This window comes from Passer domesticus, chromosome W (genome assembly GCF_036417665.1).
Source record: "Passer domesticus isolate bPasDom1 chromosome W, bPasDom1.hap1, whole genome shotgun sequence".
NCBI classification, from domain to species: Eukaryota; Metazoa; Chordata; class Aves; order Passeriformes; family Passeridae; genus Passer; species Passer domesticus.
This window is the reverse complement of record NC_087511.1, coordinates 17752122-17772042: the sequence shown is the minus strand read 5'-3', so window position 1 is coordinate 17772042 and position 19921 is coordinate 17752122. Positions and strand designations below refer to the sequence as shown.

General features: G+C 46.0%; 1 protein-coding gene and 1 long non-coding RNA gene across 3 annotated transcripts in view; one reads left to right on the top strand and one right to left on the bottom strand.

The window, feature by feature from the left end:
- The window catches only part of LOC135289126 (microtubule-associated protein 1B-like), a 165826-nt gene extending 162013 nt beyond the window's left edge, over positions 1-3813 (bottom strand). The window contains exon 1 of one of the 2 annotated variants that reach the window (XM_064402521.1): positions 3464-3813. In XM_064402521.1, coding sequence (XP_064258591.1) covers positions 3464-3644 — 181 coding nt within the window. In that variant the 5' untranslated portion in view covers positions 3645-3813. Of the gene's footprint in view, positions 1-2439 lie in introns of both variants that reach the window. The other variant, XM_064402522.1, reaches the window with a different exon arrangement.
- The window catches only part of LOC135289127 (uncharacterized), a 37143-nt gene continuing 20617 nt past the window's right edge, over positions 3396-19921 (top strand). The window contains exon 1 of the long non-coding RNA XR_010351926.1: positions 3396-3533. This is a non-coding gene — a long non-coding RNA (uncharacterized LOC135289127). The remainder of the gene's footprint in view (positions 3534-19921) is intronic.

The following is a 19921-nucleotide window of genomic DNA, read 5'->3' as shown; positions in this document are numbered from 1 at the left end:
AAGAAATGATGGAGTGGCCTTTGGCTGGACTTTTTCTTGTATAGCCATAGACTGAACCAGTTTTTCCTGTAACACAGAGACTGCATTCAGGGGGATGCAATGGTTTGAGCCAAGAGAGTGACCTGCTGCAGTGATGCCATGTGCAGGAGTGAAGTGAACAGAGAAAGATGAGGAGGGTGTGGTGGTGCCCTCTGTCTTCAGGAAAGAAGAAGATCTCTGTTCTCAAGACTCTCGGCTCTGGGGGAGGTGAAAATGGGGGGGGGGGGGGGACTGTTTTCCCAAAATGAGAAATTGTTGTTTTTTGTTACTTGGCAAAGCATCCTTAAAAGAAACCCTATAAGCAGTTTTGGTCCATGAACGGTGGTGAGAGCACTGTATCATGGAAGGAGGATGTTATGATGGCAGATTTTCTCCTGGTAGTGCCATGTGTGACATAGAAACACAAGAGGTTTCCACTGTGTTTCCTGTGGAAGACTATGATAAAAGAAAGACTCCTCTCTCCCTTGATGAACTGAGAATTGATTATCTGAGAGGTGGTAACTTGACTGAGAATCCAAAGTTTTGTCTCACTGTGCTTTGGTGGAAATTGGGTGGGGGGAGGAGGAATGTTTTGGAAGGTTTTAATTTTTAATTCTGTCTGTTCCTTTTATTATAGTGTGGGTTAATAAAGTAGTTTTTTTCTTTATTTCTAAGCTTGAGCCTGCTCTGCTCTGTTTCTGGTCACATCTCACAGCAGCCATTTGAGAAAAATATATTTTCATGGGTGCACTGGCACTGTGCCAGTGCCAACCCATGACAATAGAATATCAGAAATCTGCAGCTGTATGATTCAGCATTCTGGATGCAAAAAATCTGGACATACATTATAATGTAGTATAATGTATTATATACCAAATCAGGTTTGGGTTGAACAGAGGCAATTCTGGAACTAAAATCAAAGACCAATCCAATTATGGATCTCATTAAAAGCATGGGAGTAACTACTGGAAGTATGACTGAACTGGAGCTATTTCTGCGGGCTTAGGAGTGCAATGCCACTAGACACAGGATTTAGCAGAGAGCAGACAGGGCACACCCAATGGCATCTGCCAAATGAGTGGAAAAATCTTGAAATTTTGTCTTTGCTTCCTTCTTTTTTGGTGGACAATGGGTTGGAGGATTGCTCCCTTAACAAAGTGACATCCTAAGCGTAATTACTGGAAATGCAGCTCACCATACCATTCCTTCTTCATGATATGTTGAGAAATGACTCTGCATTCCACCAGGTTGCATGGTATCGCACCACTGATGTGTTATCAGCAGATGTTTTCTTTGACATGTACTGTAGTTCAGTGCATGAATACACACTTTTCAGTGATGGTACTTAGGAGATGCACCAGAGAAGACAGTGAGGCAGAGTTATGAAGAACCCTAAGGCTATGTTGAGAATAAAGGTTGAAAGAAGACATTTTTTCCAGACTACAGCATGTTGTTCCATAAGAAAGAGATTAGCCAAGATCATATTTGCCTCACATAGAGCTTCAGACTCCTAGTATACTCATCCAGAACAATGCACCTCAAAATTTGATCAAGGTTTTTTCCTGGCAGGCAAAATTTCAATCAAATTGTCTGACACCAGGAACAGTGAGGTGACTTCTAACCCAAAATGATGAATAAAAAGGGAAAAGCATTTCCTCTGAAGAACTAAAACTGCAGGTGGCAAGAGGTAGACAGAGGCAACAGAGCTATGTAACGGCAACTGTACAATAGAAGAGACTAACAAAAGAGTGTAATGAAGAAACTGAAGAGCATTTTTTTCAGAGAAGGATGACATCAAATGTTTTGAGGACATAAGTATTAAAATGTATAGAGCAAGTGGACAAAAATGTAAATAAATGCAGCCAATATACTTCTGGCACAACCAAAACTTAAGATAGCATTAGCCAAGTGCAGTGCTGAAGAGGCTCTGAATGACAAAGCATCTGACTCAGTAGTTGTCCCTAGGAGACAACTGTAGCAATAAACATACACAGGTCACAGTGAAGCTGGTTAGCAGTGATGAGAGAACCTTTTACCACAAACAGTTATGAAAAAAGAATCAAGATAAATTGCCAACTAAAGCAACAACAGTTGAGAAAACAATAGAGACAAATCAAGTCCTAGCTGGACTGCTGAACCACACCTATAAGACAAGGCTGCTATCAATTCCCCTTTCCAAGGTCTCTCTCTCCTAACAATGACAGGATTCTGATATTTCTGTTTTCACCAGCCCGGAACAAAAATATGTTACAAAATCATTCATCAATTCAATTTAACAAACTACAGAGCCCAGCAATAATTTTCTTTGTGCTTCATGCCACTATTATGTCAACAGGGCTTTGTTCCCCTCTCCGTGTACACTGCAATTTATTGTATCAGAAACCACATCGAGAAGTTATAATATTATTTCACTAGCGATACCTTCCTGTATTGCTGTCTTAAGGACAAATAAACAGTGAGTCATGGCATCCTGTAGCTGGACAATAATGAGGATGATCACTCGGGTATTAGCCTTATTACCCGTATCTTTTTCGGTTTTGAAATATCTATGTGCATATAGAGCCTAGGTCCTGAAAAATTCTCCAGCCAGGAGAAAAGTCTCGTAGCCGAAAGTTCGACACAATAGGCACAGCCGCATTCCTGCTCAGGGATCTTTGCCACTGGGAAGGAAAACGCTCTGAATCCCGCTGATTTGGTTTCGCGGTGGGGAACAAGGGTTTGCTGAGGAACTGAGGGAAACGCCAAACGGCCGCCCCGCAGCCCGACAGTTCCAGCCCCGTTTTTTTTGGAGGCGCGGACGCCCTTTGTCAGCTCTGGGCTGCCATAGGGACCGCAGTGCGGACTGAGCCACGCCCACCCGCCACTGTCTCCGGGCATCAGGTCTCGGCGGCTCTAGGTCACTGCCGCAGCCCCTCCACCCCAACAGTGGTGAAGAGGAGGCTTGCCGCCTTTGCCCGCTGCTCACTAGACGCTCTTGGGGATGAACAGTGGGGCGCAGTACACGTCGAGCCGACTGCGGATCTTTGTGCGGGCGGTAGCAGGGAGCCGCCGTCGCCTCCAGACGCCGCACGGGGACCGGCCCTCAGTCGCTGACCGCCGCGGGCGGCTTCCCGGCGCTCGCACCCGACGGAGGGGTTCCGAGTCCGGTAGGACAGGAGGGGCGTGCGCGCAGATGGGATGAAGAGTCCCTCGTGCAATAAAAAGAAGAAACCAGAGACCTAGACTTGGCAGCTTATGTGTCTGTGCTCTGCGTGTGTCGCTCCGATCATAAGCAAGGAGTGTCCAGGCACCCCCACCCCGCCGGCCGAACCTGGTCAGCGCCCCTGCTGGCCCCGCGCGGAAGGGGAAGAAAACAGGGAGCGACTGCCTGCCCTCTGAGGGGAAGGCGTCTGCGGGATGGGGGCTCCGGCGCTGCCTGCGTCGGTCCCGCTCTCCGCCGTCTCACCTCGCTCGATGTTGGCGATAGCCCGCCGCAGATGCTCTTCGGTCACCAGCTCGCCAATAACCACCAGCAGGTAAAATTTTCTGTCCAGGAAGCGATGCGAAAGGCTGGGCGAGAGGGAGGTGGGGTTGGGGATGCTACAGGAGGCTTCTGAATCCATTTCCACCACCACCACGGTGGCCATCGCCGGCGCCTCACTCCTCCGCCCCGCAGCTCCGGGGTGCTGGGGGGAGAAAGGTCTCACCGCGGCTGCTCCGCAGGAGGTAGGGAATGAGGGTGGATGGGGAGGCGGCGGCGCTTTTATATGGTAGACGGTGCAGGGCAGGGACCTGGCGAGGAGGAGGAGAAGGAGCAGGAAAAGGGGCGGGGGGGGGGGGGGGGGGGGGAGGGAGAGGGAGCCGGCGCATCCCAACACAGCCACTTCTCCAGCATGTACAGTTGATGTCATCTGCGGCAAATGCTCCCCGTGGCGGCCCCCGGAAGCAGGAAGAACGCAGGGGGGAGAACAATTTCCCGAGGGACCGCCGCAAGGGTGGCCTTGAGGTGCACCCCGACCCCTCCGCCTGTGCTCCCCTGGCCGGCTCAGGTCCGTCGTCCCTCACATATCTCACATATACAACCTTCTCCTTCGCCCTCCTGCTGTCTTACCCTGTCTTACTAGACCCTCACTGCTGTCTTGGCCATCTCCCACTCCCCGAGGCTCTCCCAGTATTTCAGCTTGAAGCATCATGGCCGTGCCATGAGGCTCCAGCTGCAACCCTGATGCTGGATGAAAAAAGCAGCTCCATTGTGCAAGGCCAAGAGTACAGTCTCCTGCATCTTTCTTGTGGCAGCACAGCAAAATTTTAGCCATATTTCCCTCCCTCCCTACTAGCAATCTAAATATTTTTGTTACCTTTTTTGTTTTGTTTTAAAGCAGTTCACTTAATAAGATACTAAAAGCATAGGTTTTCTGCACATTCAGGTATAGATATAGATATATTACTTATGCCAGAAAAGCACTGTTTCTGGACAAGATGCTTATACCCATACTCTGAAGGCTCCAGAAGTTCAAAGGGCTTTGTGTAACTAAGTTTGACTGGGCTCAAGCAATTCCAGGGAGAACTGGTATCAGAAAACATCTACAATTACCAAAACAAAAGCTTGATTCTTCTTGATTACCATGTAAAAGTTAGACATCTGCTCCCCAATACACAGAAACCCATTGAAGAGAAATTCAATCACCTCCTAAAAGTTTTTTATCATCCTCTAAAATGGGATAGAGCAGTCTGAGATAAATCAGCCTTTCTAAGATGTTCCTCTCACTTTACTGACAGATGCCAGGCACTGGTTTACACTAGGCATCTTGTTTATATTGATGCCTAAAGATTTTTAGCTTTTTCATATATTTGTAGCTTTGTAGATTTTTAATATATAGCTGTGTAGATTCTAGCACTTTCTTACACTTTAGAACAGTAGTTAGCCTTTCTCACATGTCACACTTGAAATTCTATTTACTCTTATTTCCAATAAAAGAATTTCTAACAAGGACATCCTGTTTTGCATCAGCATTTGGGAGACATAACAAGATAAAGGGCTAAGAACTCCTTGGAGGGACTCCAATGGGGCAGGTCCAAGGGTGGGTTACCAGGACAACTGGTCTCCTATCGAATATACTTACTACGTATACCAATTGGTTAAACTTATAAAAATTGTGAAAATCTGATGCTGCAGGTAAGCATAGCTATAATTTCTGCACCTGAAAGCTTTTATTAAAGAACTGTTCTTTATGTTACCACTTTTAATATTTTTTTGAAAGTTTGTCTTCTGATTTGACTTCTCAGGAAGTATTTAAGAGGGTTGCTAGGTGTCCTGGTTTAGGGCAAATTTGGGAGAAAAACTCCAAAGCGGGCCCCTCCAGAAAGCAAACCCACACTGCCCCTCCCCCCAACTGGTTTGGGAAAGATTCCTCAGAGAGAAGTGGAAAGAACCTGTTTATTTAACAGGCAAAGCACCCCCCAGCACACAAAATTAACAATACTGGATGACAACACTCTTTCACCACTCTGAAAAAAGATGACAAATTCAGAAAGTCTCTCCTGGGGGTGGTCACTCTGTTATCAGTCCCTCTGGCGCTGGGAATAGCTGCTGCAGGCCACAAAGTGCAAACTCTCGGTGTTTCCCAGGTCCCAGTCCAGAGCAGGTTCGAGTGGTTCCAAGAAAGGGAAAGAAAGACAGTCCAGGGAAAATTTGGACTGCCTAGCTAAACTAACAAGCAAAAGCAAAAAGCAAGAGAAAAGCAGGAGCAAAGCAGAAGCAAGAGCCAGAGCAAAGCAAAAGTCAAGCAAAAAGCAAAAGCCACACTATGTACTGCCCTGTCTCTGTGTCCTGCCAGTTGTGAGGGAGCAGGCTGATAACAAAACAAAACAAAACTTTGCTCCTCAGAGCCAGTCTTGAAGGCACAGAACATAATATCCAGCATAAACAGAACAGATGACTGGGGATGCAAGCATCATAAAATCACCCTAGGACACTAGGGCATGTAGGGAAAAAATTAGAGAGGCCAAAGTTCAGTTCGAACTTAATTTGGCAACTTTTGTAAAGGATAATAAAAAATGTTTTTAAAAATATATCAATGGTAAAAGGAAGGGTAAGACCAACCTTTGTTCTCTATGGGATGCGGGAGGGAACTTGGTAACTGCAGATGAGAAGGTGGAAGTGCTTAATGCCTTCTTTGCCTCAGTCTTTAGTGAGAAGATGGGTTGTCCTCAGGACAGCTGTCCTGGGTTGGTAGATGATATCAGGGAGCAGAATGGTCCCCCTGTTATCCAGGAGGAGGCAGTCAGAGAACTGTCGAGCCACTTGGATGTTTATAAATCTATGGGCCCAGATGGGATCCATCCCAGGGTGATGAGGGAGCTGGCAGATGAGCTTGCGAAGCCACTCTCCATCATTTACCAACAGTCCTGGCTCACTGGGGAGGTTCCAGATGACTAGAAGCTGGCCAATGTGACACGCATACACAAAAAGGATGGGAAGGAGGATGCTGGTAATTATAGGCCAGTTAGCCTGACCTCAGTACCCAGTAATGGAACAGTTAATATTGAGTGTCACCACGCAGCACTTACAGGATGGTCAGGGTATCAGACCCAGCCAGCATGGGTTTAGGAGGGGTAGGTCATGTTTGACCAATCTGGTCTCCTTTTACAACCAGTTGACCTATGGCTGGGCTATTCCCCTCAGGGCAGAAGCCCAGCGGGGAATGCCGGCCGTCCATGATAGCTCACGGAGGGCCATATCGCTCAGCGGGGGGGGGGGCTCAGGCAACCCAGGCAAGCTATAGTGATTTGCAGCTCAGCTCTTTAGTGATTTCAGCTCTTTTAGCTTGCCTGGGGCCGTCGGTACCGCCGCCGCAGCAGACGCAGAGAGAGAGGGAGCAGCTCTGTGTGGGTTCCACAGGGTTCTTTTATTGGGGTCTCCGCGAAGGGTCCAGTGACAGCTCTCCTCTCCCGAACCGGGCAGAGTGAGGGGTTTTTATACCTTACAGGGGTATTGAAAACTGTCCAATAGTAAGGGTCAAGGGAAAAGTGACCTATGGATATACAGGGAGATAACAGGGTCCGAAAAGGCGGAAGAGAGGGGCTTCTAAAGCCTTAGTCATGCTGACTTTGGTATTTCCTAGCTCAGGCCTCTGACCGTCAGGGAGGCCGTGCAGGTCCTGTGCCTGCTACAGTGACCCACCTGGTGGATGCAGGAAAGGCTGTTGATGTTGTCTATTTGGACTTCAGCAAGGCCTTTGACACTGTCTCCCACAGCAGACTCGTGTAAAAGCTGGCAGCCCATGGCTTGGACAGGAACACTCTTTGCTGGGTTAAGAACTGGCTGGATGGCCAGGCCCAGAGAGTGGTGGTGAACGGTGATGCATCCAGCTGGCAGCCAGTCACCAGTGGTGTGTTGTGGCGAACCACCCATGTGTGAGGACACGAGGCTTGACTCCATTTTGCTCAGAAGGCTGATTTGTTATGTTATATATTATATTAAAATGCTACATTAAAACTATACTAAAAGAACAGAGAGAGAAGATGATCAGAAGGCTACAAAGAACAAGAATGGAATGGAATGGAATGGAATGGAATGGAATGGAATGGAATAGAATAGAATAGAATAGAATAGAATAGAATAGAATAGAATAGAATAGAATAGAATGCATAACAAAATCTTGTGACTGCTCACAGCCTTGGCACAAGTGGCTGTGATTGGTCACTAATTGAAAACAATCCACATGGACCAATGGAAGATGCACCTGTTGCATTCCACAGCAGCAGATAGTTATTGTTTACATTTCTTTCCTGAGGCTCTCAGCTCCTCAGGACAGGAAGAATCCTAGCAGAGGATTTTTCATAAAATATCATGGCTACATTTCACCCTTTTAAATTTATTAAATTAAATAGAAAAAGAAATGTTTGTAATTTCTTCTACTGGGCCCTTGCAGAAGAGAGAAAAAATATTTCTTGAGGTTCATCTCTTACCAATCAAAACCTCAATCAACTGCTGATGTGGAATAGTCAGGGAAATTCTTCACCTGTAGAACATCACATTCTATCATATCACTAAAACAATCCTAAAATATAAGAAAATACAAAAACTCATGCAAACAAAGTTCATTGTTTCAAGTCCAAACAGCTGAGTTTCAGGACTGAGTCCATGGACTGAAGATGTTCCTCTTTGACGTCTCTGTAAGTCCCTTTTGGTCCTGAAGCAGGCTTGCAGAATTCTGAAACAAAGAACTGCTAAAGATAACAAGAATTATAAAAAATCCATTGACAGTTATCAAACAATTCAGAGAAAATTTCTGGAATGCCCTGGCCTCAGCCCTTCATTGAACCACTTGGGCTGAGGCTAATTTTTTGCTTTTCAATACTTTTGAGCTGCTAGCTCTTTCCACTTTATTTTTTTTTTCCAAAAGAAAAGCAGCAGCAGCAGAGGGTCTCCAGGACCCTTGGGTGGCCCTGGTCCTGGTGGGCGGACCAGAGACCCCAGACCTGTCCGACAGAATGGTGGCCCAGGTCCAGGCAGGGAGCTGAAATCTCCCAAAACCAACAGTGGACGGGGCGGTGGCCTCAGCTCAGGGAAATGAGCCAAATGGCCCAGAACCAGCCTGTGAGGCAGGCTCTGTGTGCTCAGAACCTGGCAGGACCATGCTGCCAGTGTCTTCAGAGCAGAAATGACCAAACGCTTCCTCCCCCCAGAAGCACCAGTGCACACCAGCAGCCGGGGAAGGGAAGCATTCTCAGGAATTTTCATCCCAGATCTGAGGGGTTCTTGTCCCCAGAGCAAGCGAGCAATGCTTTCTTTGCACTGTTTCGCTTGCTCCTGCAAGGCAAACGCCACTGCTCCCGCGTTCTGCCCCTCGGCAGCACCCGCATCCCCACTGGGCTGGGGACCAGAGGCAGAAGCCACACGAGCCAACTCCCCCATGCCGCTGGGGCGCTCGGGGGGAGGCAGGCACCCCAACCCCCAGGAAGAAGCCCCCGACCACACGCGAAATGACCCACGTAACACGCTAAACTGGAAAACAGCCAGCCCAGCTGCTCCTGCAGTCAGCTGGCGAGCCATGCCCCCTCCACGGAGGGACAGGCTGTTCGCAGGGTCTGATGCGAAGGACGGAGCTCCGGAAGGCAGCAGGACAGCTGGGGTGGGCGGTGCGGGCGCCACGGGCGCTGGTGTCGGCTCTTGAGAAGGTCCCGTGGGCTCAGCACCGTTCTCGGCATGCTCTTGCACTGCAGTCGGGTTGGCAGGAGGCAGTGGGACAGGCGGGGGCGGCGGGCTCGGCACGGGGTCGGCCCGCGCCGGCGCCGCCTGCACCGTTGCGAATTCAGTTGCCGGCTGGGATGCAGAGGGAGACGGCACGGAGGCAGCTCCTGCAGCTCCCGGGGACAGCAGCACAGCCTCGGGTCGCGGCGCCGGGGAACCATTGTTGTTGATCGCGTTGCCTGGCAACACGAGCGAATTGGCAGGAGGCGGTGCTGCCGCGGTCGAGACACTGGCAAACTCTGCCGGAGGCGGCAGGACCGGCCCGGGCGGTGGCGGGGCCGTGGGCGGAGCCGCGGAGACTGGCACCTCCCGCGGGGCTGGCCGAGTCGGAATTGAGTCCGGTGCCTCCCGCAGTGGGGGCAGCGGAAAATGCCGCGGTGGAGCGGGCGGGGCCAGCCTGGAAAGCGGCGGGGCTGGATCCCCATCCCCCCCAAGAGAAAGAGCGGGGGGGGGTGGGGGGAAGGCAGCTCTGCCTGCTCATGCTCCAAGGGAGCAGAGGAAAACTTTTCCTCAGCCGTGGGCAATGCAGGGGGGCTGGGAACCCACGGTTCGTCTTCTGCGAGAGGCTCCTCTCATGCCGTACCTGGTGGAAACGGGGCGTGACCGCACCACTGAGCCACGAGTCCCCCCGCAGCCTCCCTTTTTTTCAAAACACAGAAGAAGAGGGCTCGGGACACTGAATACATTGTCGGGCGTTTAACACCCTGGTCCTCTGTCCACTCAACAGCAGCCTTCATGAACTCCCAAAGATCTAAATCGACGGAGTATACCACATTTTTAAAGAATCTATGAAATTTTGCCCATCTGAAAAACTGATAATACAGTTCCTTCCAAAAAATCAGATTGTGTGCCCATTTGCACCAGAGTTTAATAACTTTCTCCTCTGACGCAGTAAATGGAACCTGAGTTTCCAAAGGTACATTTTTCCAACATTCCTCCCACCTTCTACGAATGGCAGGATCTTCAGGAAGGGAAAAAATAACAGTACCTTTAGACAGTGTCCTTGTGGATCCAGCTGTGCAGCTCTGCGGTCTCTGGACACAATGTCCAGGAAAGTCCAACAGGTTCTTCTGTTTGCCTTGGCTGTGAACTCTGCCCATCTTCAGGGTCTTGGTTCTTCAGCTCCAGGCTGGACTCCGTGGTCACTCCTGGGGTGACCATCAATTTCATATGTCCAGGGGTCACCAATTGTTGCGGCGAGCTCCCATGTGTGAGGACACGAGGCTTGACTCCATTTTGCTCAGAAGGCTGATTTGTTATGTTATATATTATATTAAAATACTACATTAAAACTATACTAAAAGAACAGAGAGAGAAGATGATCAGAAGGCTACAAAGAACAAGAATAGAATAGAATAGAATGCATAACAAAATCTTGTGACTGCTCACAGCCTTGGCACAAGTGGCTGTGATTGGTCACTAATTGAAAACAATCCACATGGACCAATGGAAGATGCACCTGTTGCATTCCACAGCAGCAGATAGTTATTGTTTACATTTCTTTCCTGAGGCTCTCAGCTCCTCAGGACAGGAAGAATCCTAGCAGAGGATTTTTCATAAAATATCATGGCTACAGTGATGTCCCTCAGGGGTCTGTGCTGGGGCCAGTTGTGTTTAATATTTTTATTGATGACATGAATGAGGGTATTGAGTCTACCATTAGTAAATTTGCGGATGACACGAAGTTGGGATCATGTGTCGATCTGTTGGAAGGTAGGAGGGCTCTGCAAAGAGACCTGGAATGATTGGATAGATGGGCAAAGTCCAATGGGATGGAGTTTAATAAGTCCAAGTACCATGTCCTGCATTTTGGCCACAATAACCCCCTGCAACGCTATAGTCTGGGGATGGTGTGGCTGGACAGTGCCCAGGCGGAAAGAGACCTGGGGGTACTGGTCAACAGTCAGCTGAACATGAGCCAGCAGTGTGCCCTGGTGGTCAAGAAAGCCAACGGCATCCTGGTCTGTATCAGGAATAGTGTGGCCAGCAGGAGCAGGGTGGTCATTCTTCCCCCGTACTTGGCACTGGTGAGGCACCACCTTGAGTACTGTGTCCAATTCTGGGCCCCTCAGTTTAGGAAGGATGTTGAGATGCTTGAGCGCATCCAGAGGAGGGCAATGAGGCTGGTGAGGGGCTTGGAACACAAGCCCTAAGTGCCTGTCTGAAATTTCCCTCATTTTTGCCTCCCGATCGTCATGAAAAGGACAGAAACTGGGACCACTGGGGAAAGAAAGAAAGATCCTCTTCTGGGATCCTGGTCCTGCTTGAATTGTCGTCCACCAAGCCAAGCCATTGTTCACAGGTGTGTTTGCCCACCCCATGGAACACTGCACTCAATGAAAAGAGAAGGGGCACCTTGCCCTCCTTCACCTGCATCACCTCACAGCACTGGTTCTGGAATTTCCCCACCTCCCAACTTGGCTGGACTTTCTCTCTGGAATGACCTTTTGGTGGTCCCCACGAAAAGACCCTCCATTTACCGTGCAACCACTGTGACAGATGGACTGAGATGGGAGAAGCCTCTCCCTGAAGGACTGAGACATGAGACCCCCCATAAGCTCCCCCTTCCAAGGACTGAGACTGAAATCCCTATCGCAGGGGGCAGAAGGTGTGTGTGGGGAGGCCAGCTGACCAAAGCGAGATGTTTGCTGACCACTGGACCAAGAAGACAATGGTTCTCGCACATTGCTGAGAACATGGACTATTGTATTTGTTTCCCCTTCCTTCGCAATTTTAAATAATAAAAACCCCTGAGTTAGCTAGGGATTTTTGAGATCTCCCCTGACATGAATACGACAGGCTTCATCGACTGGACTTCGAAGGACTATGTTGTTTTCCACATCTGGTAGCTATACACCTCCTTTTCTTCCCCCCCCCCCCTTTTTCCTTATTCTTTCCCTTTTTCCTCTCCTCCCTCTCCCTAATGCATTTTACTGTGGTCATTTCAATAAAGGTACATTTGTTTTTGATTATCACTGCAACCCCCTTGTCGTGTTGGTTTTTTGCACCCTGAGATCAGTAAAAACGAACCATCACAAACCCCATTCACAAGGACGGATCGTGACACCCTATGAAGAACGACTGAGGGAGCTGGGGTTGTTTAGCCTGGAGAAAAGGAGACTCAGAGGTGACCTTTGTTACCATGATATTTTATGAAAAATACTTTGCTAGAATTTTTTCCTCCTGTGGAGCTGAGGGCCTCAGGAAAGAAATGTAAACAATATCTGCTGCTGTGAAATGCAACAGGTGCAGCTGTGATTGGTGCATGTTGGTTGTTTCCAATTAATGGCCAATCACAGATGCAGCTGCATTGGACTCTGAGAGCCAGGAGTCTTTGTTATTCATTCCTTCTTGTTCTTTCTAGCCTTCTGATGAATCTTTTCTCTCTATTCTTTTAGTATAGTTTTAATGTAGTATTTTAATATAATATATATCATAATATAATAAACCAGCCTTCTGAAACATGGAGTCAAGATTCTCGTCTCTCCACTCCTTCCGGGAGCACCCCACAAAGCATTCACCACAGACCTTATCACTCTCTACAACTTCCTGAAAGGTGGTTGTAGTCAGGTGGGGGTTGGTCTCTTTCTCCAGGCAGCAACTGACAGAAAGAGAGGTCACAGTCTTAAACTGCATCAAGGGAAATATAGGTTGGATATTAGGAAGAAGTTTTTTACAGAAAGGGTGATGAAGTACTGGAATGGTCTGCCTGGGGAGGTGGTGGAGTCACCATCCCTGGATGTGTTTAAAAAAAGACTGGATGTGGCACTCAGTGCCATGGTCTAGTTGAGGTGTTAGGGCATGGGTTGGACTCGATGATCTTGAAGGTCTCTTCCAACCTAGTGATTCTGTGTGATTCTAGACAACTGTATGGCTAAAGTTATGTGGGAGAAATCTCACTGTCACCTGGGAAGGATATAAATTTTTATAGCCTGTTTTTTTTTTAAGATAACCTCTGGTCCCTGACTGAGAAGACACTTCCTCTGTGTAGAGCTCCTTCCAGTACTGACTGCTCAAATTCTCTGCCTGCTCGTCAGAAACAGAGTACTTGCCTGGATGAACCAATTCATCAGTTCTGTTTCTTAGAATATATACTTTGTTTCAGGGCACACTGGACTCATTTGAAATAGCATGTCTTATTTGCCTAGAGGAATTTGCAAAGATTGAAACGTTGTTGTAGGTTCTGGTTAATATTAATATCTGCCTATAGCACCTAGTATTTTTATATGAATAGTTCCTCTGCATAAATATAGCATTGAGAACCTTGATTAATATGGTGTGATGTGTTTGGATGTTGCATCCAGTGTAGACTATTTTTCTAAGCTACCATTACATTGAAGATTCTAGACTGTCGACAAGCATTTTTACAGCCATCAGGTAGCCATGATGATATGGTGATAAAGAGCAGTGATACTCATTCTTCACTAGAGCTGACACTGATAATAGAAAAAATGCAATGGTATATATGCAGAAGAACTAGTAGCAATTCCAAAAGTATTAACGGCAAGGTATTAATGATAACAGTGTTGCTCTATGGGTACTCCATTTGTCTGAGCCCAGCTATGATTTGGTGTTTTTTTGATGAGCCTGGCAGTTTCCATGAGGTGGTATAGATGTCTACCTAGAAATAAGGTCTACTCCTCTGTGGCCATGTCCTATATGATCCCCGCCCTAACAGTCTGTATTATTCTAGTTATAGTGACATCAAATTGGTCAGATAGAAAGTTTGTAACACAGTTTTGAGTATTAGAAAACAGGCATTCTTTATTGCAGCATGCTGGTCACTTAGAGGATCCTTCCTCTAATCAAGTGCCCTGAGCATTGGTTAAGCAGAGTTTTTATCATATACACTGATTACATATTCATTAGCTATCCCTGCTTACGTGATGTATATGTATTACTTTATTGTACATAGTCGCACCCCTTATCAAAAGTCCTTATATGGTTCTTTGGGGTCTGTCTTCAACATCCAGTGGCCTTTTTAGGTGGCTGTTTCTGTACCCCTGGTCTTGAGTAAGCACAATATCCTTGTTTTGCATAATTTCTACTTTGTCAGCCTTGCAAAGCTGAGCTGGCATCCTGCTTGCATTTTGCATTACTTTCTTTTGCCCAAGTGACATCCTTTATCTACTTCTTCAAGGCTGTGCTATTTTGTTCTACTCTCCTTATCAATAGACCCTTAAGACTTGCCACACGGTGCCCACTGAAGGAAGCCAGCTTCTGGTTTCTCCCACTGCAATACATAGCTTTGGGATATGCCTTTATTTCAATCACCAACAAGAGCATCTAGCCTCTGGAGTGTGGAAGGGGCTTTGCAAGGGGACTTGCTAACTGGTTGCAGAACAGACTGGTAGTGGTTCTTAAACATAAAGGTAAAACAATTACTTGCCTCACAAGCAGAGCTGGTTAAATGCATTACTCTTAGAAATGCATGCCAGTATACAAAATTAATTATTTGTGCTTTTTTAGCACTTGCTTATTTTAAGAAAAAATTAATACATACATAACTGAAAATTTTCTTGTGGATTTGAAAATTAAAAATTGAAATGAATGTGTTGTGTACAAAGAAGAAAACACTTACATACAAGTAGGTAATACAGATATACTTGAAATACTCTGCTGAGATAGTCCTCTATTTTATATTGCTCTGTAAAAGAGTATAGAGCTAAAATCTGTTTGCCATACTTCCCCTGGAAAAGTTCCTCTGCCAATCACTCCTTGTTCTAGCCTAACTGTTGTATTTGGATTGTTCTTTAAGTAAATGTCACATTGTGATGTTACTTCCTTAATGGCTTCTAACAAACGTGGGCCTGCAACTCGTGCTCTGAGATGTTGGTAGAGGGGGTCTACTCCCTAAGGAGTTTTATCATGTTCAGATTTCACATAGTATTTCAGAGCTCTTTCAGGTGTTACTAATTGGCCTGTTTCTAACTGTCCCCATCCATTCTCTAGAAGCTTCCCTTTATTATCTTGCATCCATTTGTAATCTGATGGCTGATCAATATGGCTGCCCAGTATCTACTTCAGTGGGTATTAATGCAGCCACTACTGGCTCCTTTCTTTCAGCAGCCAGCCTAGCTTCATATCTGCCAATCTATTACCTTCTTCAGGGAGAGTGTAACCTTTAGAGTGTCCCCGGCAATGCATAATTGCCACCTGTGATGGGAGTTTCACTGCTTCAAGGAGTCTGAGGATGTCAGTTGCATATTTGACAACTTCCTTCTGAGCTGTTAAGAGTCCTCTTTCTTTCCAAATCATGCCATGAGCATAAACAATCCCATAAACATATTTGGAGTCTGTCCAAATATTGATGATTTTTCCCTTGGCTGACTCCAACACTCGGGTTAGAGCTATCAGCTCAGCCTTTTGGGCTGAAGTTCCTGCAGGTAGTGAATTTTACTTGATTACCTTAGTGATCACAGCATACCCAGCCATCTGGGTCCCGTGTTTCATGAAACTGCTGCCATCAGGAAACCAGTTGTCAGCATCTGGGAGCAGTTCTTCTTTCAGATCTGAGTGGCTGGAGTACACAGTCTTGATGGTTTTCAGGCAATCGTGTACCACTGGTTCAGCTTCAGATTTTCCTTGAAGAAAGGAAGCAGGGTTAACAATGTTAGTTACTTGAATGTCAATGTCATCAGATTCGGCCAGAACCACTTGATATTTCAGAAATCCTGAAGGAGACAACCAGTGATTTCCTTTCTGCTCTAGGATAGCCAACACTGTGTGTGACACTAGAACAGTCATCTTTTGTCCTAGTGTGAATTATTTTGCTTCTTCAATGTTCATTGTAATTGCTGCAACTGCTCTTTTATAGGGACCCAATCACTGTGCGAAGACTCCAGGGGATACTGCCTCTCATGTGGGAACAGCCAGAGAGGCTTACTCACGTCAGGAAGTCCAAGGGCTGGAGCTCTCATAAGTTCACACTTCAATTCTTTGAAGGCCTTGTCAGCTTTGGGAGTCCATACCACAGCATTTTTAGAGATTTTTACCAGTTCATATAAAGGCCTCACAATCAATCCATAGTTTTACAACCACAGTTGGCACCAACCTGTCATGCCAAGGAAAGCGCAAAGTTTTCTTACAGTCTGTGGCTTAGGTGTTTGGCAGATTGCTTCTTTCTGTGCAGTTCCCAGAGATCGTTGTCCTCCAGAGATCTCGTATCTGAGGTAGGTCACCTGTTGTTGCACCAGTTGAGCTTTCTGTTGAGAAACTCGATAGCCATTCAGTTCCAAAAAGTTCAACAGGCTCACTGTCCACTCAAGGCACTCTTTAGAAGTTTTTGTAGCAACTAACAAGTTATCTACATATTGTAGAAGTGTACCATCCCCAGGTGGAGACTGCCATTGCTCTAATTCTTTAGCCAATTGATTTCCAAAAAGCATGGTACTGTTTTTGAACCCTTGAGGTAACACTGTCCAAGTAAGCTGGCTTTTCCTTCTTGTACTAGGATTTTCCTATTAAAATGCAAAAATTTTACTCTTCTGCGATAGGTAAGCAGAAGAAGGCATCTTTGAGATCTATGATGGCAAACCAGATTAAATCCTCTCGTAATTTTGTTAGCAGTGTGTAAGGATTAGCAACTACAGGATGGATACTTTTAGTAATTTCATTAACTGCTTGCAGATCTTGTACTAATCTGTAGGTTTCATTAGGTTTCTTTACTGGCAATATGGGGGTATTAAACTCTCAATATTCTTGATGCTAAAAACTTATTAATTATGGGCTCTACTCCTTTTCTATCCTCCAGTCTTATAGGATATTGTTTCTTAGCTTCTGGTCTGGCTCCTGTTTGTAATTCAATTTTAATAGGGTCAGCTAATTTTGATCTTCCTGGAGTATCAGTATCCCATACCGCTAGGTACACTGCTGGGTTGTTTTTTCTCGGGCCAGGTGTTATAAACCTTCAAAAGGGAACCCAGCACACCCAAAGATAGCTTAGCTATTACCTTTGGAGGCAAATAATGAGCAAGATGACTTCTGCTGCAGTGTTAGAAACAAAAAGGTTTAATAAAAGGCAAAATAACAAACAGAAAATCCGAGCCAGGTACAGAAGTCTGCCCCTGGTAAAAACACATTCGCAAAAGCCCTTTGGTTCTTTTTTCCTCCCCTTTTCTACCTGATGAGTCAAGCAAGACTTTTCAGTTTCTATCCAATTAAGTGACCCAGAGTTTTTAGTGAAGCCTCTGAAGTCCTATGAGGTGGCTTTTCACCTAATCGTTGAGAGAAACTTCTGGGCTTCTTTCCTTTTTTGGGGGACAAAGGCTAGCTTTGCCACTCTGTCATTAGGGAGCACTCTCCTACAGTACACCTGATTCAATATTTGTTTGAGTAAATCCCTGCCTAACAAAGATTTAGGTGAATTTGGTAAATACAGAAATTGATGTATTCCCATCCTTTTCCCAATTTTGTATTCAAGTGGTTTTAAAAAGAATGCATTTTCTGGTTGGCACATAGCTCCCTTGACTCTAATATATTTTTCACTTTTAGGCACCAAAGCATGATTCAAAACTGAAAATGTGGCTCCAGTATCAATTAAAAATTCAACTTCTTTCTTTATCATTCCCTAGCTGCATTTTAACCAGTGGGTCTGCTAGGGTCAGATCTGCTGGTCCCCATCACTTACTTTTACCTATGGCTGCGATGACCGCCTCTTGCATTTGATTTGCCGAGTCAGGGCACTGGTGCTTCCAGTGTCCTTCTCTTTTATAAAATGTACACTGATTGGTCCCAATCTGGGTTGCGATTGATTTAAGCCCCTTGTACTGCTTCCACTTCTGCTTCTGTCTCTGCTCTGACCTCAACTGTGGGGAGAGAAAGGATGAGGTTAAGCTGCAGGCAATGGGACGCCCTTGCAGAAGCACATGGCAGCACAGAGCAGCTTGTCTCTGCCTGACCTTGGGGGGAAGAGGTGCCATGCAGCAGACCCCTATGGGACAGGAGCCTGCTGGAAGCTGATAGATGGGTGAACAGCGCGTGATCACCCCACAGAAGGACATTAAGAAGGCATGTTGTTGACATGGCAATGTGAGATAGGTCACGTAGTGAGAATTACCATATAAGGAAATACTGTGCCTCGAAAAAGTGTATAAAACCAGCTGTTTCTTTAAAAAAATTATTCAGATTCTCTGCCAGTCTCGGTCAGTGTCTCAGTCATTACACTCGACCACACCAACCATTCTGGTGCTGATCCAGCGCAGCCACTATAGCCGGGGTCAGCTTTTTCTGTTCTTGCTTGTCCCTGTTATTATATACTCTCCAAGCTTCTGCTATTAATGCTTTCAGGTCCCTGCTTGCAGGCTCTCGCATTTCTTGAAGTTTAAATCTGATGTCTGGGCTTGATTGCCCTAACATTAGAGAAACTAACTGCTGTTTTCACATGTCTGATGAGGGGTCTAGGGTTGTATATTTCCTCAAGGCTGCATGGAGACTGTCCACAAAAGCAGTAGGAAACTCCTGCTGTCCTTGTTTAACCTGGAATATCATTGACCAATTCACTGCCTTTGCAATAGCATTTTCCAATCTGATTTTAATTAAATTTTGGTACCTAACCAACAACGCATAATCTCCTTCATCATTTGGGTTCCATTGGGGATTGGAAGTGGGAAACACCTGTTCCACTGTACCCTGCAGGTCTCTGACAGCAATTTGTCCCTCTACATGTGCTCTGGCTGTTTTAGTTACCAATTCTTTTTCTGTTTCTGTAAGCTCTGACAACATTAAATCGATATCACACCAATCACAGTCCTGGTTCCTTACAACCAACTCAAACCTTTTTGCAACTTTCCAGGGATCATCTCTGTAATTTCTAACATTTTTTCTCCAACAATTCAGATCACTAGTGGAAAAGGGAACCTTCACTTGCATTGTTTCTCCCCCGAGACCTATTAGCTCCCTCAGAGGGGCTATCAGAGGCAAAGCCTTTTTCGCTTTACTTCTCATTTGTGCTGTTATTGGAGTCCCTGGACTTGTTCCCTCTTCAGGATCATCTGTCTCATCCTCACTACCATTCAGGCTTGATGGGGGGAGCAGTTGGAGGAGAGTGTGTAGCTGGCCTTGAATAGTTCAGCTGTAAATCCTGAACATCTATAACACTGTCTCTTTCATGCTTGTCTGCTAACTTCAAACACCTCTGCCCTATAATGCATGCAGAACAACATCTCTTCATCTTCCGCTTGTTATCCTTTTCTAATGCTAGCATAAAAGAATCCTGCGAGACAAGTTAATGCCACATTCCCTCTGCCACTTGGGCTTATTTCTCAGAGTAAAAAAAGATCTGCGTACATTGCCCCATTCCATTTAGATTCTCTCCTTAAAAACAACATTAACTGCAACAAAGTATTGTAATTTAAAGTACCATTCACAGGCTATTTTTTCCTGCTGTCCAATCGATAAAGGGGACACCACTGGTTGCAATATTTTAATAAATCACTTTAGGTTACCTCCTGGAATGCCTCCTAACTCCCTTCAATGGGCCAAAAAGCACCTTAAAGGGTGGGGTTTTTTTTACTATTTATTTACTGTTGGAGCTACCCATTTCAATGTAATGTCAAATGTTATGAATAGAAAGTTATCTTTTTTTTAGGTTGCAGAGTTAAAAACAAGTCAGACCAGTTGCTGTAAGTTAGTTTCACTGTCAAAGAGGAGTTCTTCAATTACCTGTTA